Genomic DNA, 26,026 nt, shown 5'->3' with positions numbered 1-26,026 from the left:
TTTTGAGACTTGTTGCTGGGAACAGCAGGTACATCATGTCATGAGTTTAGTCCCTGTAATCCTGTTCTTTCTTTCTATAGATAGATCCCGTCAGTTCTCTTCTTCCATTCGGGGGGACATTTAGCTCAAGCTGCACAGATAGAAAAACCTCATCATTAAACATTATCCAGGGTGTTTGCTTTTAAATTAAGCAATGTTGTTGTTTGGGGACAAATTCACGGTTTACCGGAAGAGAAATGCTGGATGAACATCAAGTACATCAAGCAATGTATTACAAATGTCAGTTTAATCATTAAACCATTCATCAATCATTTCAAGGTCTCAGACACTCTCAAGTCCACGTTTCAGTATACACGTTCTACATCCATCACATATCTATATCAGGAGCTGTGGAGCCCCTCTTTCAAAGCCCATCTGGGGAAAATACAAAATGCATACGGTTATTTTAAAATAATTTCTCTCTTAAAACTGACAACGTCCCATAAAATATTCAGTGGTGTACGCTGTTGTTTATAAATTAATTCATACTGTTATCGGTGAATTGTCAAAACCTGCATTACCGTGAATACAAATGTTCAGGCATATCACAGTAAGATACAGTAAGATATCTAAAATTAAAAAAAAGGAAGCATAATAGTCATTAAATTAAAAGAATGTCCTCTCAGAAACTCTCCAGATATTTGGACGTTTAATCTTATATTTAGATTATGAAAAATGATCTAATGATTTATGCATGTAGATACAACAGTTTAAAAATAATACAGTCTGGGTTTTTTTAAGTAACCGCATCTACTATGTGGGTTTGATGATCCTATGTACATTGGATGGCTCATCTGCTAACCAGGAAAATGAAATCAAACTCAAACAGTGTAAAAGAAAAAAACAAACAACTCATGTTTTGGTCCACATTGTGTGAGGAAAGAATTGAAAAGTGTAGTTCTGCATAGAGAGCTCCTAAAGGCACTTAAACACTGACAAGTCCAGTCCATACCGCCCCCTGTGTTCAGGTAGGAGAGCTCACTTCCTCTCGGAGCACCAAAGGGCAGGGAGAGTTGGGAGGGAAGGGAAGCTTGTGAACGGATCCGTTAAAGGTTGGCTGCGTTAAACAAAGGGACGAGGGAAGGAGTGTGTTATGAACTGAAGAACGGGGAGAGGAGATGAATGTGAGAGGGCATTTACATGACGGAGCAGCACTGGCAGGTTTTGTGTTTGGGAGCCTCAGTCTCCTCTCCCTGGCTGGCCCTGGTCAGGCTGGGAGGCTCTGTGCTGGGAGCTGCTGCTGTCTCTGCTTGGGTGTCGGGGCATTTGGCCTGCGACAGAAGGGGTTCCTGCTCCCCCAGCGTTGCCTCTATCCTCTGGTTCTCCTGGGGATCAGCCAAGGGCACGTCCTGGAACTGTTGAGGCAGCGTGGCAGGGTCTTGGGCTTTTAACGCCGTCTCAGCTTCCTCTGGTGACGTTCCGGTTTCACCCTCAGCCTCCAGCTTGGGGTTGGGAGTGGACGGTTGCGTCTCAGAGTAGACTGGCACCAAAGCCACTGCACTGCCCTCTAGGGCATTGGCTGAGGACTGCACCTGGACAGAGGTTTGGTCTTCCGATTCTTTGTCCTGTCCTTCAGGTTTAGTTTCTCCATCTACATTTTCATGTTCATTTGTCTCCGTGCCACCCTGCAAGTCTCCATCTGCAGTTGCAGGTTGAGCCTCTTTAGTGGGTTCAGCTGCCTCACTCTCTTCTGGTTGTGTGGATGTTTCTGGTGCAGCTTCTGTTGTTACTACGGCCTCCCCGCCCTCTTGGCATGCTTCAGGATTCAGCAGAGGGGTTTCCTCTGACTGCATGCTCTCCTGCTGAGCTTCCTGGAGTGAGAGATCCTCAGGTACATCGTCCCCTTCATCTGTGATGATCACACGTTCTGCTCGCATCACCAGAGTCCCTTCTTCTTCATCCTCATTAATGTCGACGCCTGGAACCCGACCAGGCTTGGCCTCAGAAACACCCGATATCAACCCAGGCTCCGGTTTCATGCTAACAACACCCTCAGAGGTCACAACTGGTCCGTTGGTGGTGGACTGTGTGTCATGAGTGGCGTCTGCTTCACCGTTGGTCAGGACAGCTGCAGATTCATCCAGTAGCGTGCTTTGGTTTGTCATCACTTCATCTTCAGTTGTTTCTGAAGACAAAAACACAAAATAAACGTTGCTGTGAGTAAAGGAGGGACATTAACCATGTTGAGTGAATTTGAAAACGATGTTCTGATTGTAATATAGATGTTGCTTACAACCAATATGTCTGTGCTCCATGCAGCTAATGTAGGTATTGTAATGCAGTAAGCAGACGGTTCTGCCACTGAGACATCTAAATGTGATTCACTCATTCTGCTGGAATATAACACACTAATCAAGGCTAATCAAGGGTAGCACTGATTTAGCTACAGGCTATGACGTGTATCCCAATGAATGAAGGCTAATTTTGATTACAGAGCAGACTGTATCAATCGATGGAAGTGGATATTAGTTTTATTAGCTTTGTGGATGTATAATTACAAACTAAATACTAAAGAAAAAAAGAGAGACATGTAAAAGATTCTGAGCATTTTAAGGTGAGATGAGAAGAGAAACAATATTTGATGAAGAAGTTAGACACGAGGCAGAAGTGAGCGGCAGATAAACTAGCAACAGAATTAAGAGCATGCATCTGATGCAAATCTAGATGTGAAGTTATGGACCCTGGATGATTTAAATACAAATGGACGGGGCCTTTTCAAAACTCTCTTGTCCACTTCAGCAGCTTGAGTTGCTGTCCACGTACCCGATGCCCTCTAAAAACGCAAGTTATGCACTTAAGTACTTATTTGCATATATATATATATATATGCACAATCTTATTCAACATGCTTAAATATTCATCACAGCATGTATGGACTTCTCTGTGACGTATAGGTATGCCAGCAGACCTCCTTCCTTTATGATGCAAATGTATTCAGATCAGTTATACAATGCATACGGACACTTGTTTCTATAGGGGGCTTCTTGGTCTTTAAGGGGTTGGGGTAAGATGGTGATTAGTTAAGAATTAACAATAAGATGTTTTCAGGTCTGTTTTTAATATAGATGTGAAGTGTGCAGTAATAGTTTCTGGATAATTGGGGTGTTCACTCAAGCACAAGCTTCATGAGAATATTGTATTGTGTGTATTTCACGACACACAAGTCAACTCTGTACCCACCTGATGCTGCTGCATTGTTCTGTCCGTTCTGTACAACAGCATCTTGGTCCATTTCTGAGGAAGTAAAAACGTTGTTATTAGCAGGTAGTTAGACGTGCAGCTATTTCTCAGATAATGAAAATATTCAAAATAAGATGTAACTACATAATGAGGGCCTCACTGAGGACGGAATAATGAGGCTCAATCAACACATCTCTGCTTATTTGGATAACTTATCTCATCATAGTATCAACGTACGAATAGATGATAAAATCCTAATTAAGAATGAACTTCTTTTCTTTACATAGCATTTAAATTATTTCCATTGCAAGAAAATGCATAAAAAAATCAATACGTACTTGTAGCTGTGGTAGCAGACAGAAAGGCAGCGGGTTTAACATGATAAAGTGTTGTGTGGCTGACATGTTTGAGACAGTGTGTCGAATAAGGCAGGCAGACGGACAACAGCAACGCGTTCCAGGCGTCTGTTACATACTGAGCTTGCGTGTGTGAGACATTTACATCGATTCATCAGCATCTCTGTTTTCTAAAAGTCCACTGTAATCCAAACAATTCTTCTTATGATCGCACTCACCTGCTGCAGCATCTGTCATTACCACCGCCTCCTGTCGGGTAAGACGGACAATGGAAGGAATTCATTTATTGTGCAACTCACATGGCAAAAAAATGTGTGTTGTGTTGCTTGAACATCTGCCGTATTTCAGTGGGAATATAAAAAGACAACAAATGAAATGCAAATACTGGAAAGTCACACAAGCTTCAAGGAAACTGACACAATCCACAACATTTTCCCTCACGTCGTCGAGATAGGTGTCTATCCTACACTCTATCCTTCCACTGTGGCCTCTCAGATGAATGACAGTGATGAGCTGAGCTGTTAAAAGACCATCCTGTCTGGTCACAAGGGGGAGTGATTTCACTAAAAAGCCCTTCCTGACCTTTGAAAAGTCAACCCCTGTCCACAGATTGGTGCAGTTTATACTCAACAACATCCGATCTCCTTTTATTAACAGTAATCATATTTGTGTTCCCTTTACATTTCAAAGACAGTTTTCCTTGGACCTGAATATAATACACATCCCTAATCTCATCAGAATTCAATAGGTGAAAAAAAAGATGTGATAAAAAAGAATGTGTTTGAGTTGCCAGACATTAGCTGTCACACACTCACTCAGTCAGTCTGCCCACTAAATCAAAGCATTGCTGTTGAAAGTGATGTATTTTCACACAGGGGAGAAGGTCATGCATTCAAAGCCTTCCATTACACGCTGGTACAGCTATTAAAAATGTAATCCTCCGGAGCGCACAGCAGAAGAGGAAGGATAACGTGAGGTAAATACACTTGTGGTTGGCTTGAGGTGAAACAATAACTCCAGAGTGGATCAAGTGTTGAATTGTTTATGTAACAGGGCTGCTTACATTCACGAAGTTCTGAACAAGAGGTGCTACATCAAAGGTACATTAACAGAGGAAATGAATTATTCATGGCAGAAAGCCACAGACAGAAAGTTGTCGGAGATTTTCGGTGTAATAGAATTTGATGGAGCAAGCTTGTTCGACACGTATTCCAGGCTCCTTTATGTCCATGGAGTGTGTGTGTGTGTGTGTGTGTCTTCCTCACCGTTTGGCCATCCTCCATCTGTTCCTTCAGCTTCTCTTCCTCCTCTGCCAACCGCTGACTCTCCAACTGCAACCTGAGACGGTCAACATGGTACACACGCACACGCGCACACACACACACACACACACACACACACACACACACACACACACACACACACACACACACACACACACACACACACACACACACACACACAGCATCAATATGATAAAAGCAAGTAGGCTTTTTTCCCCTAAAGCACGTTTAAATTCCCCCAGAGGCCGTGGGCAGTGTGTGTGTGTGTGTGTGTGTGTTTGTGTGCGTGTGCGTGTGCGTGCGTGCGTGGAGTCTTCCAGGAAAGTGAGACTGAGCTATAGACCTTTGCAGTAACAAGACCGGGATCTTCAGGGATGAGACAATGTTGTCTCCTGCAATACAGAAAAGTCTCGTCCTGGTTGGCAAATGTGCAGACCTCTCGCTCGCTGCCTGTGTGCAGTTCAGTACCGGCAGAATTTAAACTCAACTTTGCCAACGCATGCATAATGCACGACGACAGCAAAAATGACAAGAGAACTAAAACAGGAAAAGGGAATGCAGCAACGATCAATTATACATGAGGTTTCAACTTTACAAATACAACAAAAATGTGTCAGTTCTCTCCAGCTCTGTCAGCTCACTAATGGTCTCCTTGTCTTCCAGCTCTGATTCTCTCTCTCACACACACACACACACACACACACACACACACACACACACACACACACACACACACACACACACACACACACACACACACACACACACACACACACACACACACACACACACACACACACAAACACACACAAACAAACACAGTTGTCGTACTTGTCAATGTGATCTTCGATCTCCTGGGCCTGGGCGCCCCAGAGAGGGGAGCGGGGAGTCTGGGCATCCGGGGAGGTTGGGGACAAGGGAGCTGCCTCCATCAACCACTGGTCCCTCAGAGACTTCCTCTGGAGTGAGGAAGGAAGGGAGAGAGAGACAGAGAGAGACAGACAGACAGACAGACAGAGAAAGAGAGCGAGAGAGACAGAGAGAGCGAGACAGAGAGCGACAGAAAGAGAGAGAGAGAGAGAGAGAGAGAGTCAACTTTTAGCTGCATTGCATTGCAGTGACATGCTTATACTGTGTTATATAAGCAATGGGTTTTTGGTTAAATACCTGAAATAAGTTCTATGGTTAATACAAGTTAAATATTTTAACGTTTATTTCTATGATATAAAATATGTTGATTAAAAACCCCTCTCGTGAATTTTGAAGCTTTGACGTTTAAAAGGCGGTTACTATCAAGTAGCTGAATGAGAACACCAAACGTCTCCACTCTGACTCGTCAGCCTTCACAGCCTCGTTGTGTTTAGGCTACTAGTGCATCAAATTCAGTATATGGAGTTTACCAACTGCAATGTGTGTCTGTTTAAGTCAGAAATGTCCAGATGGATACCACATTAGTAAGAATTACTGCACATATTCAACCACCCCAAAATGGGTGCTCATCAGACTGTCCACTGGTGGACTGCGAGGCAGATGCTTTAAATAATTAGTGCATAGTATGGAATTGGGACACAGCCTACTTTTTTTTAAACCAAGAATCCCAAAATGCAATGCTCTGCATGAATACAAAAATTACAGTCACACCACATTACGCTTATCAGTAACAATGCTAAATGATGATGACTCAAAATGTAAATCTCAATGTTCTGCTCAAGAGTGTAAAATATAGGATGTTTCATTATGATTGAAAGCCTGATTTCAGACGCAGCCTAAGAAAAAGAGTGAAGTGCAGACAGCAGTGACATGCCAGAGTGAGACATTGAGATGAAAGAGGGTAAAGGGAAGTGTGGTTATTTGAGAGTGCGAAGGTGAGAACCCCGGTGAGAGACAGTAACACCTGCTGTGTCACCAGACTTCATCTTGGCAGAGCAGAGAACACTAGTATGAATTTATAGCATGCGTGCAGCATTTTTAACCCTCATCTTGTTCCCACACCACTCCAAGGACACTTTCCATTCCTAAGCACCTTCAAGTCTTACGAAAAGCCAGAGCAGTCTACGACTCTCTGAACAGCATCTTCCTGACAGACTGAAGTCTAATACTCATTTAAATAACGCCCCATTTCTGCTTTTTTGTTTTTCACCTTTTGTTCCAGACCCCCGCTGGGCATCTAGCACAAACTCTTTAAAGGCTGTAAGTGTGTTTGTGTATGTGAGGATCGGCCTCATGCAGGAAGTGAACACAACAAATGTCCTCTTATTTATGTTTCTTATTCTGTTATTCGTCTGGGATCACCAATGTTTTCTTATTTTTACTCTTCTCTTAGGTAGGAGAACATTTTACGAGTGGTCGAGTCCACACATTTTTGTCCTATGCAATTTTTCATTTTTATATTTGAGGAACATAAAAAAAGCACAAATATTAGATCATAAATATAATTAAGATTATATTACGTTTTAGGGTAATTCTAATGATGTGGATTAATAAAGTTGTGGGTGCAAGAAATACAATTGGTCCACTGATCATGGAAGACTAGCCTATCTTAATGCAGTACTGTCACTCTGGAAAATCACGTTTACCTTGCTTCAGTTTATTTTACACATTAAAATGAATTAACTCACTTTCACTACTGATGTTCTTCTTCTTCTAACCTGTAAGCCTGTTTTTATGTGGCATCGCTCTAATTCTTGGGTACATACCAGAGCATTTGCACACAGCATAACACCTGCCCACATATAGTGTTTATGGGGGCATTAATTATGTTAATAACAAACAAACAGACCATTTGAAACCAAGTGGAATTCATCATTCAGCAAACCTGTGTAACAGCAGATGTGGATGAAGAAACTTTGGTGCATCTGGGGTTTCCCTTTACTTTTCGCTTAATGGCAAATTTAGAGTAAATACAAGAGAAATTTAAGAGAATTTCTGCGTGATTTTTTTAACTGACAAAAGGTGGAAAATACCAGAATATGTGATGAAAGTGAGATGATGTCATGCTGATACTGGTTACACTGCCAACTAGTCAAACCAAGCCTGCCATTATTGACTCCACAACTGACCTGCCAAAAATGAACTTTTCAAATGGTTGCAAAATGTAGATATTAAACTCTTCATTGATCTAGTTTTAAGCAGTAAACTGTCAGGAACAATTTTCCCCCTCAAACCATTCTACACCGAGGCTGCAGGGTGACTCAGTAAACAGCCATGTTGCGACCTAGTTGACCTTGATTCAATTTCAGCGTTTGCGCTGCTAAATTGCTCTTGAGACAGAAAATAAACTCTAGGAAGGCTGCTCTCCAGCTTACCCTGACAAGAGGAAAACTTTTACTTTAATAAATCTGATCTACACTACACTTAGCTACACTTAGTCTTACTGTGTAAAGCCAGGTGATGTCTGCAAGCTTCTCACTTACGACTGAGGGGAAAGCACCTGAAAACCCATACTCCCCTGCAGCCTATGGCCTCATGTTTCCCCAAAATCTGGCAACTGTTAGTCAGTAGCTACCCACTTAACTATAAGCGTCACAAAACCATCTCTGTGTTTTCTCCTGCAGCGCAGAACAAGCCCTGCTCTGTTCCCCTCCCTGTGCCTTTGGCTGACTGGACACAGCCCTCTCCTAACTTTCCTGCAGGTCAGGAGCTGTGCATGAGCCTATCACATCCTTACATCTGCCCTGGGGTCACACTCAAAGTCAACGATAATGAACGCACTAAAAGCAACGATGATATCACCTCCTGAGGGAGAGCGTCGACATAATCATTTTATATTAATCTCTGACGCCTCTTGAAACTTGATTAAATAGATGCATTTCGTGTTTGGAACGCTGCGTACAAACAAACGTGGTGAGCATATGCAAAGTAACGCACACCGGCCTGCACACAAAACACACACTGACACAAATTTCCCAGAATTTGAGGAATGCGCCCCAGCCCAGCGTAGCACAGAGGAGTAGGAAGTGGGAACGGCAGTCTGGAAATGATGTGAAAACAATAGAGTGGCTCTGTGATTTGCGGAGTGTGTAAACAATCCCATAAAAACTGATTTCAGCAAAGGAAGGCTTGCCTCTAACCTTGCCAGGGACCGGCACAACCAGGAAGTGTGAAAGGTTGTACAGTTCATGCGGCGTGTGTGTGTGTGTGTGTGTGTGTGTGTGTGTGTGTGTGTGTGTGTGTGTGTGTGTGTGTGTGTGAGAAAATATAATAGATTGAAGCAATCTGTTTTCTAACAAGCTGGAATGGGTCTGCAGAGGATTTCAGATGGAGAAATGAAGGCTGCATGTGTGTGTGAACCAACGAGACGGCTGAGAACATCCTGTCTAAGTGTGTCAGACCTTGAGCTGCTGTAGTCTGAGCTTCTCATCCTCCATGTCTCTCCTGGCTCTGTCCTGCTCCTCCTGCAGCCGTCGCTTCTCCTGGCGGAGGAAAACAAGGAGGACAGCAGAGAAATTGCGAAGGAAGAGAGTGAGTGTCGACGTAGTTGATAGTGGAGGTGGAGAGGGAGTTGGAGCAAGAGGAGAACAATTTTATTCTAATTAAGAGAACGATGGAGGCAGTCAGACAAATTCAAGGGGATGTAAATTAATGAACAGAAACAAAGAAAGGGAAGAGATGGCAGTGAATAAAACATCACTGGGAAAGAGTAAAACAGGGACACCTGGTCAACCATCTGTCACAAGGACACTGTCACCAAAGACATTGTGTATACTCTATATCTCATGATGTTAAGAGCAGCTGTCCCCTTGGCAACCCGGTGTTGTTGTGGGACCAGGGACACCCTGGCTCACCACATCACACACTCCATAAATTATTTAGGAGTTACGGACAGCTTAGAGGGCTTTCTCTACGTAGAAGAATCTGAAGTAGACAAGTACTAGATACCTCGCTGGTAAACGTTGTCATGTTTATGTAACAATTTCTCTTTTTGAGCATTTTACTAAAGAGACGGTACAGGTTCTAATGTTTATTATAAACAGAAGTCCTTTCTGTGTTCCAACAAGGTAAAGGGGAACATAAAAGACGATGAGAGATGAGCTGAATTTTCTTTTCATAAATCTCAATTTATTGTTATCTCTGCCAGGTATCATGTTGTTGGTCACATGTGTCTGTCTGGGAGCACGGCTAATATTATTATATATATATATATATATATATATATATATATAATATTTTGGGTGGCTGCATGCTCCAGAAACTCTCGTGGTTGTGGTGACCAGAGGGGGCTGCTGGGGGGGGATTTCTCATATGATGATTGCCTGCAAGCATCGCCACTTGATTTTGAGTGTGTGTGTGTTTGTGTGTATGAACTCACCGCAATGGCCTCAAGCCGCTGTTTGTACTTCGCCGTCTCATCCATCCTGGCAGCTGTGACACAACAAGACAGGTTTGAAGGTCAGAGGTCAAATAAATACAGTAATAAGGTTAATTCTCTCTAGCCAGTTGGCTTTCCATTACACTACATTACATGTATACTCTGCACTTCTCCTAAAACCTATTCATAATGGTCTTCTTTTGAGATGTCTATTCTTTGTGCTGTAGGGTGCTGTGCTGTGTTCTGGGGTTTCTGTAGTTGTGTCTGGTCTAAAGCATGTTTCATTTCTGCATTAGTCCCCGAACTACTTGAGTTCCACCCATGCTACATCAGAGGATTTAGATCGTTTCAACAGAAAAAACATTGCTAGGCAACAGCTTGAATCCATTTTTACTGCCATTCACATACACTGCAACAGGAAATAAACTGGGACACGTTTGGAAGGCTGACGTTGTGAACTGTGAAATAGTCTATTGACCTTATGCTGATCAGCCGTTTTTTTCTCCTGTATTTGCTTCCAGTTCAGTGCTAGTACCATTGTAAACAATGAATAATATTTGGAAACATTCAGCAGCTATGCTGTGGCGATTGGGTAGTTTAACAGTACACATCCATCAGTGATTGGGAGGATGACATATGAAAATGGTCTAAAAGCATGAAGCATGTCAGTGCAACAGCGGGTCAGACTCGGCATACAAAAGCATACGTCTCCGAACCATTCCCACATGAAACCTTTTGGTTCATTCATAACTTGGCCTCTGGCATGTTGAAGAAATGAGCACAAGCAATATTTGTTTTCCCCTTCAGCTGACACTAAATAGGACAATATTTGAGCTCCTCAAATTCAAGCACATGAGAGAGCATAGACTAGAGTCATACATAGCAACCAGCTCACAGCGACTCAGTCATTAGCGAGTTCCTGCCATCACAAGCCACAACTCCGCTTTTAGTCAACTTCTCAGGAGGGAAACAACACTTATTTTTGGCCGACATGGAATTCTGAGTGAGTTTCACGAAGAAGAAAAAAAGACTTTCTATGATAAGAAGAATTATCGTGAAAATACCGTTATTGGAAATTGGAACTTTAAACCCAACGGCAGCAATAATCTTCCAGTCACTGACAATCCTGTGTGGTGTGTAAAGAGATCTGTTCTACACCAAAAAACACATTTAGCCATCAGAGCAACTGGGAGCACACGTTGGGGGAGATTTGAGCAATACGGCGCCCTATTTCTGTGACAAATACCACACTGTCACGGCCGTTGTCGCTAATCGCCATCACAGAGCTTTGAAGCAAAAAATATGTGCTCACCAAGGAACACACATGCACACACACCCATACATACCCATACACACACACACACACACACACACACACACACACACACACTAGGGCTGCAACGATTCATCGAGTTACTCGATTAACTCGATTATGAAAATTCCTCGAGGCAAAACATCTGCCTCGAAGCCTCGTTAAATTCCTATGACGCGCCTATGTGCAGGGATCTGATTGTTCCACACGGACCGTTGTTCAGGAAGCACACCAGCGCGTCATACACGGTCATTCATTCTGAATTTATTCGGTGCGATGGCGGAAAGTCAGACTCAGAATGTCCGTAAACGACAGAGAGTATCAAAAGTTTGGGATCATTATATATTGAAGGAGGAAGAGAACAAGGTGCAGTGTGTCTACTGCAAAGCAGACCTGGCTTACCACTGCAGTACGACGTCAATGATTCAACATCTGAATAGAAAACATCCACATGCTGTTTCACCAAGAGTCGCTGAAACAAGGTAACGTAGCCTAAACCTTTACATTGATGTTCGCTGATTTTAACCCTCTGAGACCCATTGTAGCGTATACGCTACAAAATATCATGTTGTTTTTAGAGCGTCATAACTCCGTAATGGTTTGCGCTAGAAACATGCGTTTTTTTCCCCTCTTAAACTAGAGAAACGGGGCTAAACAACGGTATCCTGCTTGCCCATGTGAGCGATTTATTTCTGACAACAAAACGAATGCGTAAAGTAGTAAAATGTGTGACTAGATGTCTCCTCGTCTCCGTGGCGCATTTCTCCGTTTTGTTTATGTATATCGATCACTTCTCATCCGCCATCTTGCGAGTGACGTATAGAGTTACGTTTATGCATCGGACGCTCGTATTGGCTCCCGTAGCGGCTTTTACAGCCAATCGGAAAGCCTGATTTACGCTTGGCCGTGAGTTGTTGTGTTTGCCCAAACGGACGGAGGAGTTCAAAGCAGAGAAAAGAATGGTCAAACAGTTACTGTAGTGATAGAGAAAGCTAAATACATAAATGGCACAGAAGAAGTACACTATATACAATTGTTTTATTTACATTTATTTTTATAAATTGTTCACATTGTGTACCTGTTTGGCTTGATATGTTATATTCATTCTTTGTTCTCAGGTGAGTAATTTGCAGAAGGTGCAATCCTTTTTTTGTAATGTTGTATTAAGCAAACAAAACCAAGGCCAAATGGCCTTTACTATTTAAGTTTGTATTAAATGTTATCCATGTTTTATCCAAGTTGATTTAACTGTATTGTTGTTAAATTCTCACTGGCACTTAATAAATGGGCTTAGTTTTGGAGCCAAATTTTGGAGTTGGAATGAATACCTCTGTTTATTTTTTTTAGAAATGCTTGATCATTTTACAGCCACATCATTTTCGTTATGCATTATTTGTTTTGGTTGTTTAAAAACGCAATTTTTTTTATCCGATTCCTCGATTAATCGATCGATAAAGTGCTAAATTAATCGATTACAAAAAGAATCGATAGCTGCAGCCCTAACACACACACACACACACACACACACACACACACACACACACACACACACACACACACACACACACACACACACACACACACACACACACACACACACACACACACACACAAATACTTTACAGATGCATAAAACAGCTCTGTCTATGGACACCGATAATATAAAACTGGTCTTAGCTTATATAACTGCACATTGACACTTACGTTTTAAAAAACCCCAAATCCTCACAAACCACCCCAATTAGCTTTGACACATCGGACACATTACTCATTTCTCCCCAAACCCGACACTCGCATTCTCTACAAATGAGGTTTCTCATTTCTCCCCAGGAGGCAACTCAGCAGAGCTATTGTTGCTCAGCTCTAAAATATGGGTAGATCTTAAAGGGTGATAGTTAACATGGTGGAAAAACATCTCCCTACCAACAAAAGGACTCCTCGGGCAGCCTCGTGGGGTGACGGGGTCAAAGGGGGACCGGGCCCACATAAACCAATGTGAAAAATGTAGGTGCACTATGTACGGAGGGGAAAACAGAAGGATGAAAGAAAGAGAGGGAAGAGGTATTTTGATGAGGAAACAACCAGGAGCATGCCTTTCAATACACTGGAGCTATATATGATATATATATATATATATATATATATATATATATATATATATATATATATATATATGAGATAGATAGATAGATAGATAGATAGATAGATAGATAGATAGATAGATAGATAGATAGATAGATAGATAGATAGATAGATAGATAGATAGATAGATAGATACCCTTCAAGAGTAACAGAGGTAGAAAGAAAGAAAACCTAATTTTGGCAGTGTGACTGAATGACTGGAGGTGCAGTGACAGCTTACAGTATAAGCCTCCGTAGGGAGTGCAGGCTTGTGTCTCATCAGGGCTGCAGGAGAGCGCCTAGAATAGCAGCCAGAGATAAACAAGCAAACACAAACAGAGGCTTTGATGAGGAGGTATTGAGGAGCTCCCCGTAGACACACACCCACTTCGATAATTAGACATGATACAGGAGGGTAGAGGGAAGGCTGACAAAGTCAAAGAGTTAAGAGGCTGAGAAAGTCAAGATGGTGGGAGAGAAGATGAGAAGGAAGGGGCGACGGGAGAGGCAGCAACTGGCTCGGTGTTCACATCCACAAAGACGGAACGGCCTGTGGCCCAAACGTAAGACAAGAGCTTGTTCAAAAATCGGAAGAGTGGAGACATTTTAGATTAAATCTACCATTTCCTGTAAGACTGATCATTTCTGAGCAAGGTCTGCTGGTTGGATTGGATTGTTTCATTAAATGATTGTCAGCATGGCTGTATCCACCAATGAGTTCAAAGAGGTATGGAAGTTAGCATTTTCTTTCAAGGTAGAGAAAAGGTTGTGAAATAATTGCCTTAAAGGAGTCATCACCTGGAAATCGCAATTTCTCTTGTTAAAACATGCATATCTGTGTTTGACCTCAGTTGAAACTTGCCTGAAAGGCTGGAGTTTGAAAGTGGCGCCGTTTTTTCGCTTCTGCTCTTTTTCCGAACAGGAATAGCACACAAGGGTGTGCATTCCTAAAGCACGAGATTTTGATTCTGCGCCTTCGGTGACGTCACCGTGGCGGCTACTTGCATAAGCCCACCCCTCTTTCACCACCCAACCCCGCCCCGTCCGCTACCTGAAATCGCCGAAGCGCCGCCATTATGTTTTGGAGTCTGCATGCAGGCAAGCCCCCCCGGCTCTGTCCTTCCTGCAGCGAATCAACGCGCGCCTCATTACATATTATACAATGCACATCCGGACCAGTCAAAACCTCGCGCGTAATCTCGCGTGATAAAATCGCGGTACGAAAAAGGGTCAGAACAAGCTCAATGTTTGATTAAAATTTTTTTTTTTTTTTCTAATAAGTTTTACGAATTGATCCAAAGCGATCCAAGGGGGGCTGGATACGTATAAAACCAGGTGATGACTCCTTTAAAATAATTAATAATTTTTTTTTTTTAAATATATATATTTGCCTTGTTTTGGCTTTTTTATGTATTATTTGCTGCTTAGCACTTGTTAGGAAGGTGAACAGGTCACACTTCCCTCTTTTTATATCACTGTGAAACTCCTTCAACCAACTGCATTCATTCAAGTTTCTCAGCAAAAACTAAATTTTACAAGATTACATCTGAACACATCATGATAGTTTTATAATGATACTCATCATTATACAAGTCACTTCAACCTCCATTAACGTTAGCTGTAAAGTGGTAGTGAAAACAATATATAAGGCTCCATAAAGAGTCTAAGTTAGATGCTCCAATGTTTTTCAAGGTTGATCCTCTACGCCTTCATTCGGCTTGTAGTTTTGAGCTAAATGATGGTGTGTGACGTCACTGTGAAACTGAACATCTGGTCACCGGTCGATGGTCTATGGTCAGCTAATGCTTTCCTTTCAATTAAGTTTATGTGAAGGGCTGAAATTCATGGTACAATTAGGCACCCCTCTTTATTTTTATTATCACTGCAAGATGATGCGAGCAGAGGCCGCTAGCATTTACATATAAATAGCCCCGTGTTTACTTTCTGCACTGAGACAGACGAGCAGCTCCTGTGCACTGTGTCCAGGACAGGATTAGCATTATGCCCACAAACAGAAACTCACCTCACTCACCTCATAGTTGTATAACATATTTTGCTCACGTTTATGCACTGATCGAGACAATATGATGCAAACACAAAAACAAAGATGAAATAATAAAAGGTCTATATGATCATACATTATTTTGAATACTCTTTACCAGGAGAGCCAAGTGAGGAGTTAAAGAGAAAGTCAGTGAAAATGCTGAGGGTAAGAGACCAGAGAGTAGAAGACGGAGAGAAAAATGAACAGAACAAGTCAATGCAACGTTGAAGGAGACAAGAGGATGAGAGAGAAGGAGCGTCTTAAAATGCATGAGCGATAACAAGCTCAGATTTTGGGCCGCAGCATTTCTAAAATCCAGCTGATTGTCCCAAAAAAGGTGATGGATTAAGAATTTCACAACAAAAAGTTGTCAGATAGATAAACTCTTTGTAATGATTTTTTTTATTTCTTCCTCAGACTTATCTTGGGAAATTCAGGCAGAGCAATAAAGGAGACTGCCTCTTCCAGGATGGACCAACATGCACTAGTAAAAATACGATATGGAAAGTGTGGTAAAGGGCGACAATATTATAGACTTAATCAGAATCATTCAGGATTCCCTATTAATCATGCATGCTCTTTATTTGGCAGTGTCCACATTATACAACTAACCACAAGTGTGATTAATGTGATTTTTGTTTTTCTTTGACCATGAATCTTTGCACCTTCACTGTGAATTTTCACACAACTCCCACAACCCTCTTGTGGTATTCAGAAAGCACAGCAACCCACAGATGTGATGTGTGACTTGTTCCCTGCACACTCGCCTCACACAGCAGCGGTAGAAGTCCAATATGGCACACGGCCATGAACACAGCTCGGCTACAGCCGTGAGACACCTCCAACGTCTTTCACAAGCCGACACAGACGACTAAAATGAGCCTCTGCTCCATTAAGACTGACAGAGTTTTGCTTCTCAAGGTAATAATATGTGTCCTGTACACAAACACTTCTCAGTTGAGCAAGTTGTAGGCTGTGTGACCTCAGTGGTATGACCTCCCACACAGCGAGTCTCTCCCAGTTTATATCTCCCAGGCTCTCACTCTCCCTCCCCAAACCACACTCGCTCACACAAGAGACTGAAGGTGCAATGGTCAACGAAACAAGATTAGATCAGCTGCTGGAGAAACGGTAGTGCAGAGAGGAAAGTACATTCTATAGAAGTGATTAGTTCATCTATCGATTAGTCCACGGGCCTTTTTCTTTGGCCGTCATTTTTCATGTCATTGAAGAAAAAGCACAGGTTCAATAGTTGCAGCAGAACAAGATATAATGTCTGTTTTACGCGTCCTTGCTTGTCAACGGTTCTCAGCACGGTGACGCCTAACAGCACTAACAGTACAAATTACAGCAAACGTGCTGACAGAGCTAACAGAGTTTACCGGAGGGGAGAACACGACAACGCTGTCGGTCAGGAAGGCCTAATCAGCTGTTAACCGCTGTATGAGCGCAGTGCAGAGCGCCAGTCGTGAGCTAGCCAGTCAGGCAAATGCACGAACATGCACTAAAAGCATACGGCTATGTCAACATAGCCAGGAGAAGCTCGGATAACAACACACACAGAGGGAGAGTGACTTCATTCTCTGCTCAGGTTGACATTACTCTGCTAAATATTTACATAGACAACAGTTGTTTGCTGATGTATTAATACTTTGAATGTGGTATATTGTACCTTCAATACATTCACCGTGGTAAAGGCTTTACAGCATATTGCCCATGAATGTATTATAAGATAATAAAAGTAATGACTTACAGACGGTATAATATTGAAACAGGAAGCCAATAGAAACAGTTTGTCATATGAGTGTGCAGGGCGGCTCAGTGTTGTTGACTCAAGTGACATCACTTGAGTCAATACAATACATACAATGAATACATTTCCTGCAGCTTTCTCTGAATCCCCAAAAGTTGTACAGTAGTATTCGCCAACACATGCACACAGACAGTTGCCAATCAATTTGTCACTGACTAATTGTATAGTCAAATATGTTTCTTACATATATTGTTTAATTAAAAAACATCAGATAATGCAATATTATTGCATTTAAATTGCAAGAGCTTGACAGAGTGTGTGTAGGAAGCTCCGGCTGCCAGTCACTCATTCAGTCTTCCTGCAAACTGTCAGCATGAAACATTCCTCCTGCCGTGGTGCAAAAGAATGTATGTTTGCCTCCAGTGTATGTGTGCATATTTACATAACAATGTATATTTACCTAGTGGGGTGCCATGAAGTCTATATGCTGAGTGCTAGTGTAGTGACATTAGCTCTGTGGGAACAGATGGGAGAACAGTAGGGTGTCTGGTATGCAAAACTATAAGAATCATTTAGTATCACAGCTCACTGCTCTCGGATTTCTGTGAAACACTCACAGGCAGCACATAACTGACTATACATGAGAGATATGAATGAAAATACGAAAGCGATACTACAATAATACAAGGCATGAGGCTGCAGCGGGTATTATTGTTGTTTTAAATAAAAGGATCAGCAGACCTCCTCCACAAATTATTTGGTGTTAAGCTTCATCCAAATCATAGTGCATGAAAAAAGAAAGGCCTTCATTATTTTCAAACTAAGCAAAATTCACAAAAGCCACTTACAACCGGCATGTAGAATATATCAGTGGTGGCGTGCAGCAGCCATACCAGATGGAATGGAGATACGTTGCCAATGAAAAGCACATGTTTCAGGAATTTAAATCCAATATCATGATATGTGACACTCACCGATTCAAATGCAATAATAATAGGTGTAATGGGTATGGGAGCAAATCTTTAGGAGAAAGATAAGAGTACAGGGTTGTTGACTTTGACTTGAGGGCTGCGGTGGAGCATGAAAGCGTTGAACCTTCGGTCCCGCTCACTAGATTTGACGAATCTTTGATCTCTGTTATTATATTATAAATGCAAGAATGAATGAATTGATCTTTTTGTCAATAAAAAAGTCACAACATTTTATAAATTCAGCCAGCCCAACACGACCTATTCAGATTGCTTGTCTGATTGAGTTTACTATGATATATGATGCATTTAATGCCAGGGAAGTATTTGGAAAGCTCAAAGTCTTTTCAGATTTAAAGAACGATCTTTAAATACTGGCCACTGAATTCAGAGTGTACACCAAGTTGCTGAATTAGTTTCAGGTCTAATAGGGGTTTGGGGATGGGGAGGGGGTCGTTAAAAGGCCACCCAGTGACATTTTGGTTTTGTGCGATGATGCAATTACGCTGCTGTTAGACTGCTGCACTTTGAAGTTTCTGCTCCATTTATTGAAGACGAGAGAGGAAGGAGGTGGGGGATGATCACAGTGAAGACAGGAGAAAGAGAGAGAGAGAGAGAGTGGGAGGCAGAGGTGAGGTTGGACTATTACAGTAGATTGTATGCCCTCAATCACATACAGTGCTGGAATCCCACATTTGAGTGCTAGCATTAGTACCTGTATTCATTTCTAATGCCGGTATTAGTGATGCCACCCTGGAATCATCTTTGCTTTGAAGTGCAGTTCATTCGCTAGAAAGGCTAATTTAAAGCGCTGCTTCTACAGGTCCTATTAGATACGTGTTCAACTCTTTTCACGCAGCATTAGAGTGTACGTTACATTTAGAGTGTAGGATGAGATGGGGCAAAGATGTAGAAGGCTTTAAATACTGACTGAAGGACAGGTTCAGGCCTGAGAGACAGACTATTCCAAGGCCACTGAAAATATCCTTCCAACCGCATGTTTGGGAACAGGAAGAGTACAAACATCGCCGTCCTCTAGACGATTAGAGACAGAACACGCAATCGCAACGACCCTGATCTCTGAACCAGCACATCCTCTGCTGTCGTCACTGGCCGTCACTCAGGAAGAGCCTGCCTCACACAGACAGTCGGCCAACTGTAAAACAAATTCCTAGGTGGAACTTCAATCAGAGACAGAGGCAGTCAAAGAGGCAGTAACTCTGGAGCTCCAGGGATGGAGAAAAGGGATTGTTGTAAAGTGCTTTTTCATCAGGTATCGATTTCCAGCCGCTTTACAGACTGCAGCAGAAATTGCATTATTGGAGATGGAATGCATATCTAGAATGAAATAAATCTGACACGTGGTGGGAGGGTGTTTGTGCGCATTTGTGTTTGTGTGTGCGTGTGTGTGTGTGTGTGTGTGGAATGGGTGGAATGTGTGGTGCTCTGACGGTGCTGCTGCGACAGCACCCAGCCAAGTTCCTCTGATTGGCAGTCCAGGTCGGGGGAATGAAAACACTGCATTCCACTGCTGTGTGTGTGTGTGTGTGTGTGTGTGTGTGTGTGTGTGTGTGTGTGTGTGTGTGTGTGTGTGTGTGTGTGTGTGTGCATCAGTTAAGGATGGAGGGTTAATGTGCAATATGTGTGCCCCTCCTACGTCACAGAGCCAACAGTGTAGTAGACTTTGGCGCGTGTTGGGGATTATCAACGTCAAGAATACATCGAGTAATGTATCATCATGACGGTACTACTTCAGTCTCACCTCTGAAAGTAACACAGAGGTTCAAACAACGCATGCACTTCAAAGCAACCAAAGATGTCGTTAACCTACCGATACCATATTCATCAGGGCAGTAACCACGTAGATATGTACAGTAAGCTTACGCAAATTATCTCTACGTGGGCTCGAGAGCATCAAAGGCATCGCTGTGAGGGAATATCAAAAGAAATCTTTCAGGTGTTCAGTGGTGAGAAAAAGCAACCCTAATGTGCTGACAATTTGACTAAATCATGCTGAGAGAGGAATCTATGATGAAACAATAGCAACTCAGAGGAGCAAATTCCTTTGCTCTCATTTTGACTTTATGTTCAGCCATGAAAAGCATTCAGGGGGAGATCGGTGGGGTTCTATCAGGTACCACACATCACAATGCATTTGTCTCTATTCAACAGTATCCTAGTGTGTAAAAGAACACTTGTATACATGACGCACACCCACAGCACATCTGATCTCCGTTTGTAATGTGACATGGACGTCTCTAAGTCCACCGTCAAGGTTGCGGCGGCTCTTCGGTTGCTCTAGATTGGTCATTTTTTTCCTGTTGGTCCATCGTGTGTGCAAGCTTACTGGTTAACAAGCAAAGCAGGAGGTGTAAAAATGATGTGATATGGACTGGCAGGCAACTCATTCACTGGGCAGTTTTGACAGCATCGATCTGCATCATTGTCGCAAATGGATTCAAGTGTGGGAATTTAATTATAGTGACTGCAAACAACTCATGCTGCACTATAGAGGGTGTGCAGACTGAAAACAGCCCTGCATGAAAGTATGATATATGAAGTCCAGTTTGAGTAAGAGATCGTGGAGTTCGGAGGCATATCAGACCCTCAGTTTAGGCAGGAAACTGCAGTAAGATTATTTCAATGCAGCTGCTGGATGCTGGAGTTTACGATGTAGTTTTGCGGGCTGCCTTTATTAAAATATCTCAGAGTGAATACAAAATTAACCCCTAACCCTTACCCCCTAATACTAATAAATTCAGGACCTCAACCGTGTCGGTTATAAACCAAATTAAACCAGATATAAATAATAAATCAGATATCATCTCCAACTGTTGCTTAAAGACACGTGAAAATATTTTGCGTATTGTGTAACAACTGAGCTGGATTCCTTAGAAACACAGCTAAAGATTTAGTACACCTACGTTTAGCCACCAGCTTTGTCTCACTGTGGCCACTGACATGATCTCATCAGCCAAACACAGATGGTTGACATAAAGCTAAATATTATTTATGGCTACATACACTGCTCGATATTGCCCTCCTGTCAATTGACAAGCTAATCATTTAAAATGTGACAAATAATTTAGTGCGATACAAAACTCAGCTGCAGCGGATTGCTCAGAAGTTGGTGCTATAGGCTAAGGCTGTAATCCGCCAGGTAACAGAGATGAAGAAGTAGAGGTTGTAAAACAGAAACAAAACAAGTCGGCTTGGTCATTTAACTCATCTACTAGAGAAACATGGAGAGACACGTCATCTACGACTGGAAACATTTCATGTTGTCCAGAGACAAATAGAAGCATTCACACATTATGGGGATATCCAAGAAGACACCGAGACCAGAAACAGCTGATCGGTCATGTGAGTTAAATGTTTGCTAAATTATTTCAGCAAAGGCCTTTCCATAACGCATTTATGGCTCAACTCTTATTTCAACAAATATAAAGAAACACCTCAAGCAAGCGTAAAAACATTTTTGCCCAATTGAGGAAATTTTACCAAATGAATCTAATGTCATACTTCAAAATGGGCATCCAAATATGTGAATTGAAACATGGCTTTTTAAGTCGATGTTATATTTAAACAAACCAGTTCAAACCACAGCCATTAGGACTTCCTCATACATAGGAGAATAATTGCTGTTAAACTGTGGTATCATGATTTAATTATTCATGCTGTGGGATAAAAAATTAAAAGTATCTCTCACAAAATCTATGAGTGGGCAATCACAGAGTTTTGTGCAGAGTTTGTTTTGAAAAGAAAATATGTGATTTTCTTCTTTTTTTTTGCATTTGGGTTTGATTTTATTGTCTAAATGCTTGCTGTAAGAAGAGGGTATCTTATGTTGGTTAATTCATTTCTGAGGATATACGATGAAAATAAATGGCATTGTGATCCTATATATAAAAATACAATCATGAATATGATCTGCTTGTGTGATACTATTTGATATGACAATGTCCTGCTACATAACAACCACACCTGGGGCAAAACCCATTAAGGTAAAAGTATGTACTAAACATACCAACATGACAGTATTGGTGACGTGTTGATTCACTGCTCAGCTCTACATGTACATCTGTATGTATATCGCATTCAGTCAACACCTGAAAGCAGAAGACAATGGCTTATCACCTGTCGCCCTGATGCTGCAAGACAGACTGAATCACAGTGGTTTCAACGTTCCACCATTCATGAACTCTTCTATCTACAGCTTTATCTCCTCAAACACTGAAGCACATATTAGTGTTCATGATAAGAGGGTGCATGTGTGTATGTGTGTGTGTTTTAAGCTTTGCAAAAGGAGTGAAGATTACAGGCTTTGAGGCTTCATGGGAAACAGACACTGTGACTGAGGGCTGAGTTGTGCCTGAGCCACTAACTGAATGTCATTATAGTGTTTTATAATATAAAGAGTTTAGTAAACAGTGATGTCATGCATGACATATACATACTTATATCTGTATGTAATTTCAGTTTAGAAATAAGCCTCTGTGTGATGGCATCAAATGGCGATGTAATTGGAGGGGGGAGAGAAAAAGATAAACAGAAAAGGCAGCAAAACCTGAACACTTTTCCAATCGAGTCTCTGCTCAAATAAAAACCAGTGCAAAAACCTGGACCGACAACGCTGAGTCCTCGTCATGACCTGCCTCACCTGCCTTGCAGCTGACAAGCCATGAGAAAATGCAAGCAGACGATGGAAGAAGTGAAGAAGAGACAGATGAGACACAGCGACATCATAGAAATGCAACATGAAGAGAGGATCAGGAGTCTGAGACACCTGTTCTGACAAGTCCTGACGAGACACTGGAGGCTGTGACCCATCATAAACATTCTGCCTGCATCAAGACACACATCCAGTTCACAGAGACACCCGACACCTTTTGTCAGTTTCTCACATGCAGATGTTTCACTCGACTCTGTGTGTGACAGTGACTTTAATCCCAATGGTGAACCTACAGTTAGCACTAACCTGGTAAGGGACGTTTCTGCAAAAGGAAATACATGAAGATGCAAGACTAGATATCGCCCTTACATTCTATATTACATTGTTATATATCATAAGTGTAGTTTTTCCTGGTTCTGACGTCTACATTACAGTAATCATTTTTGTATAATTTCTGTTCTAGCTGTTCTATTTGCCTTTATACACATATTCATTATATTCACATTACTGCTATTAATACATTATTGATGATTATTTATCAAACATCATGGTATTGGAAGTATTTGGTCAAAAATATTGTATAATTTGATTTTCTCAATATTGCCCAGCTATTATAGTAGTCGTAGCCAAAAGTAATTTATTCAGCAAAAATGCCCAAAAAGTTCTGTTCCAGCTTCTCCACATTTGTTGATCATGTAAATTAAAAAAAGGCAACTAGATATCTTTTTGAGATTTCAAGATGACCCCATTGGCACTGGTAACATGTGAAGGTGATTTTTCACTGTTCTGACAAGTCATGAAATTAATCATTAATCATTAATCATTAATTATTAATGTTAATGAAAGCAGTTAAGCTGTTGTCCCTTTCAAGAAAAAAAATGTAAGTTTGAATGTGGTTTTCATCCCACAGCAGCACTTTAGAGGCAGAGTCCACCTGGAAAATGCCACTGAAATCAAAAGGCAAAGCGACCTTCTGCCATTTCCTCTGCTCAGGGAGCCACTCTGTCAGTGTGGGTCTTCATTGAAACTAGGGATGCACCGAAATTAAAATTCTTGGCCGAAACTGAATACCGAAAATGAGGAAACCAAGGCCGAAAACCGAAAACACAGAAAGAAATTAATATTCCAATTATTAGTACCATTGCATTTATGGCTATGACTGTGTACTAACCTCACTAAAATCAAGGCATTGCAATTCAAAGAATAAATTAATTACAAAAGTCTGACAATATTTATTTCGCACTAACATTACAACAATGCACAATAATAAAAATAAAAATAAAATGTTTAATTTCTCATCGAACATATCAGACAACGAGGGTGCATGCCCCTCATCTGGCGCAGAGGGACAAGTTTTTTCTGCGCTCTGCTCTCCTTCCCCTGCGCTTCTCCATCTCCAAGCGGGAACTCTGCATCCATCGCACCCGGATTATTTGTCGTGCGCGCTGCTTTAATCCCACATCCAAGTAATGATCTTTCTAACGCGGATCAAGCACAGTCCCGAGGAATTGCAGAGGATCCGAATAGATCTCAGCGAAACGTCCACACCGCAGACATGTTTGGCGCTTATCCAGACAAGCGTGTGCTGGCCGCGGTTTTTGTTTGCGTCATCACAACTTTCCGTTTCGGCCGTGTTGTTTCGGTGATAAAAGTATTAAAATTTTCGGTGGCCGAATATTCAGTGCATCCCTAATTGAAACTGCTGGCTGCAGGTCATATGCTCCTTTGTGATTTTAATCACTGACCACACTGTGGACCAGAAAAAGGTTCAACTGTGCTAATGGAGTTCTGTTGTTCCCACAGGATGATGGATCACAACAAAGGTGTGAACCTGATCTGGCTTGAAGACCAGCCAATTTTTAAAAAATGCCTTTCTTTGACTATACACAGCAGCAGCAGCATAAACTACAGGGAAACCAACTCATTGTGATACTTTTGAATGATAAGCCTGTTTTTGCTAGAACTATTCTAGGACTTCCCCTAATGTGTTTTCCGATTCCCCGTGTGCATCCATGCAGCTGCTGAGTTTTCTCTTTAAACTTCCAGAATATGTGTGGAAGACATGTAATGGCTTGCTTCGGTGATTTGTCTGTCTGTGTGCAGGATTTGTGTGCGTGTATGTGTGTGTGTCTGTGTGTGAGTCTGTGTGTGTGTGTGTGTCTGTCTGTGTGTGTGTGAGCCTGTGTGTGTGAGCCTGTGTGTGTGTCAAACAGGTTTGGAGAGGAATGCAGGACTGGTGTAATCCAGTCTCGGTTCATTTTCACTATTGTAATGGAGTCAAAAGCCTGAAGGCCTGTGTGCCTCGGGGCCTCATGGCTCAGTCATTACACACATATTATCTCACAAAACACAGCACAGCCGAAATCAGCATCAAGCCCCATCAGGACAACGCAGTACAGCATTACAAATACACTACGTCTGTGGGTCATTCACCAGATGATAAGGAGCTTGCAATGTCGAGCCATAGGGTTTTTTTGTTTTTTCTTTCTCTAATCCCAGCAGTCACCTTGTAAATGTTTAGTCGGGCAGAGCGTGATGTTTAACTTTCCTCGTCATCATCGCTGTGGACAAACAAACTGAAATCCAGCCCATCATCGAGGAAGTTATAGAGATAGTACACTTGTCTTGCAACCCACAGCTGTTCACCATCTCTGAGATCACATTTGTGAAAGCGGTGAAGGATGACTTCACATCAAAATGAGCGTGAACCATGTATATTTCTGCACTGATGGCTTTGAGGAGTATTGATTTAAAAAAAAAAAAATCATTCTTAATAAGAGCATTATATGAACAGGATCTCGACTGTGCAATGCTTTACTTTACCTCTGTGATCAGCTCAATGTCGGGTTTCACTTCCGGAATCCTGTTCCGGTATTAATGTGAATGTAAAACCTCCTAACTGTATTGTATTTCATTAAAATAAAAGAATCTTGTCTAACAAGCTCGACGATGTGGGAAAAAACCACGATTGATGCCCTCTCTGTTTAATA

The 26,026-nt window shown here is 41.8% G+C and overlaps 1 protein-coding gene across 2 annotated transcripts in view; it reads right to left on the bottom strand.

Annotated features, from left to right (window-relative positions):
* Window positions 1-267: 267 nt before the first annotated feature.
* The window catches only part of palm3 (paralemmin 3), a 37,413-nt gene continuing 11,654 nt past the window's right edge, over window positions 268-26,026 (bottom strand). Inside the window, exons 2-9 of one of the 2 annotated variants that reach the window (XM_084005214.1) lie at window positions 13,841-13,898; window positions 10,167-10,219; window positions 9,190-9,270; window positions 5,690-5,817; window positions 4,841-4,913; window positions 3,794-3,824; window positions 3,220-3,273; window positions 268-2,164 (exon numbers count right to left, since the gene is read on the bottom strand). In XM_084005214.1, coding sequence (XP_083861340.1) covers window positions 1,176-2,164; window positions 3,220-3,273; window positions 3,794-3,824; window positions 4,841-4,913; window positions 5,690-5,817; window positions 9,190-9,270; window positions 10,167-10,211 — 1,401 coding nt within the window. In that variant the 5' untranslated portion in view covers window positions 10,212-10,219; window positions 13,841-13,898 and the 3' untranslated portion in view covers window positions 268-1,175. The remainder of the gene's footprint in view (window positions 2,165-3,219; window positions 3,274-3,793; window positions 3,825-4,840; window positions 4,914-5,689; window positions 5,818-9,189; window positions 9,271-10,166; window positions 10,220-13,840; window positions 13,899-26,026) is intronic. The other variant, XM_084005213.1, reaches the window with a different exon arrangement.

The sequence above is a fragment of the Eutrigla gurnardus genome, assembly GCF_963514095.1.
Source record: "Eutrigla gurnardus genome assembly, chromosome: 3".
NCBI lineage: Eukaryota > Metazoa > Chordata > Actinopteri > Perciformes > Triglidae > Eutrigla > Eutrigla gurnardus.
This window is presented reverse-complemented; position numbering and strand designations above follow the sequence as displayed.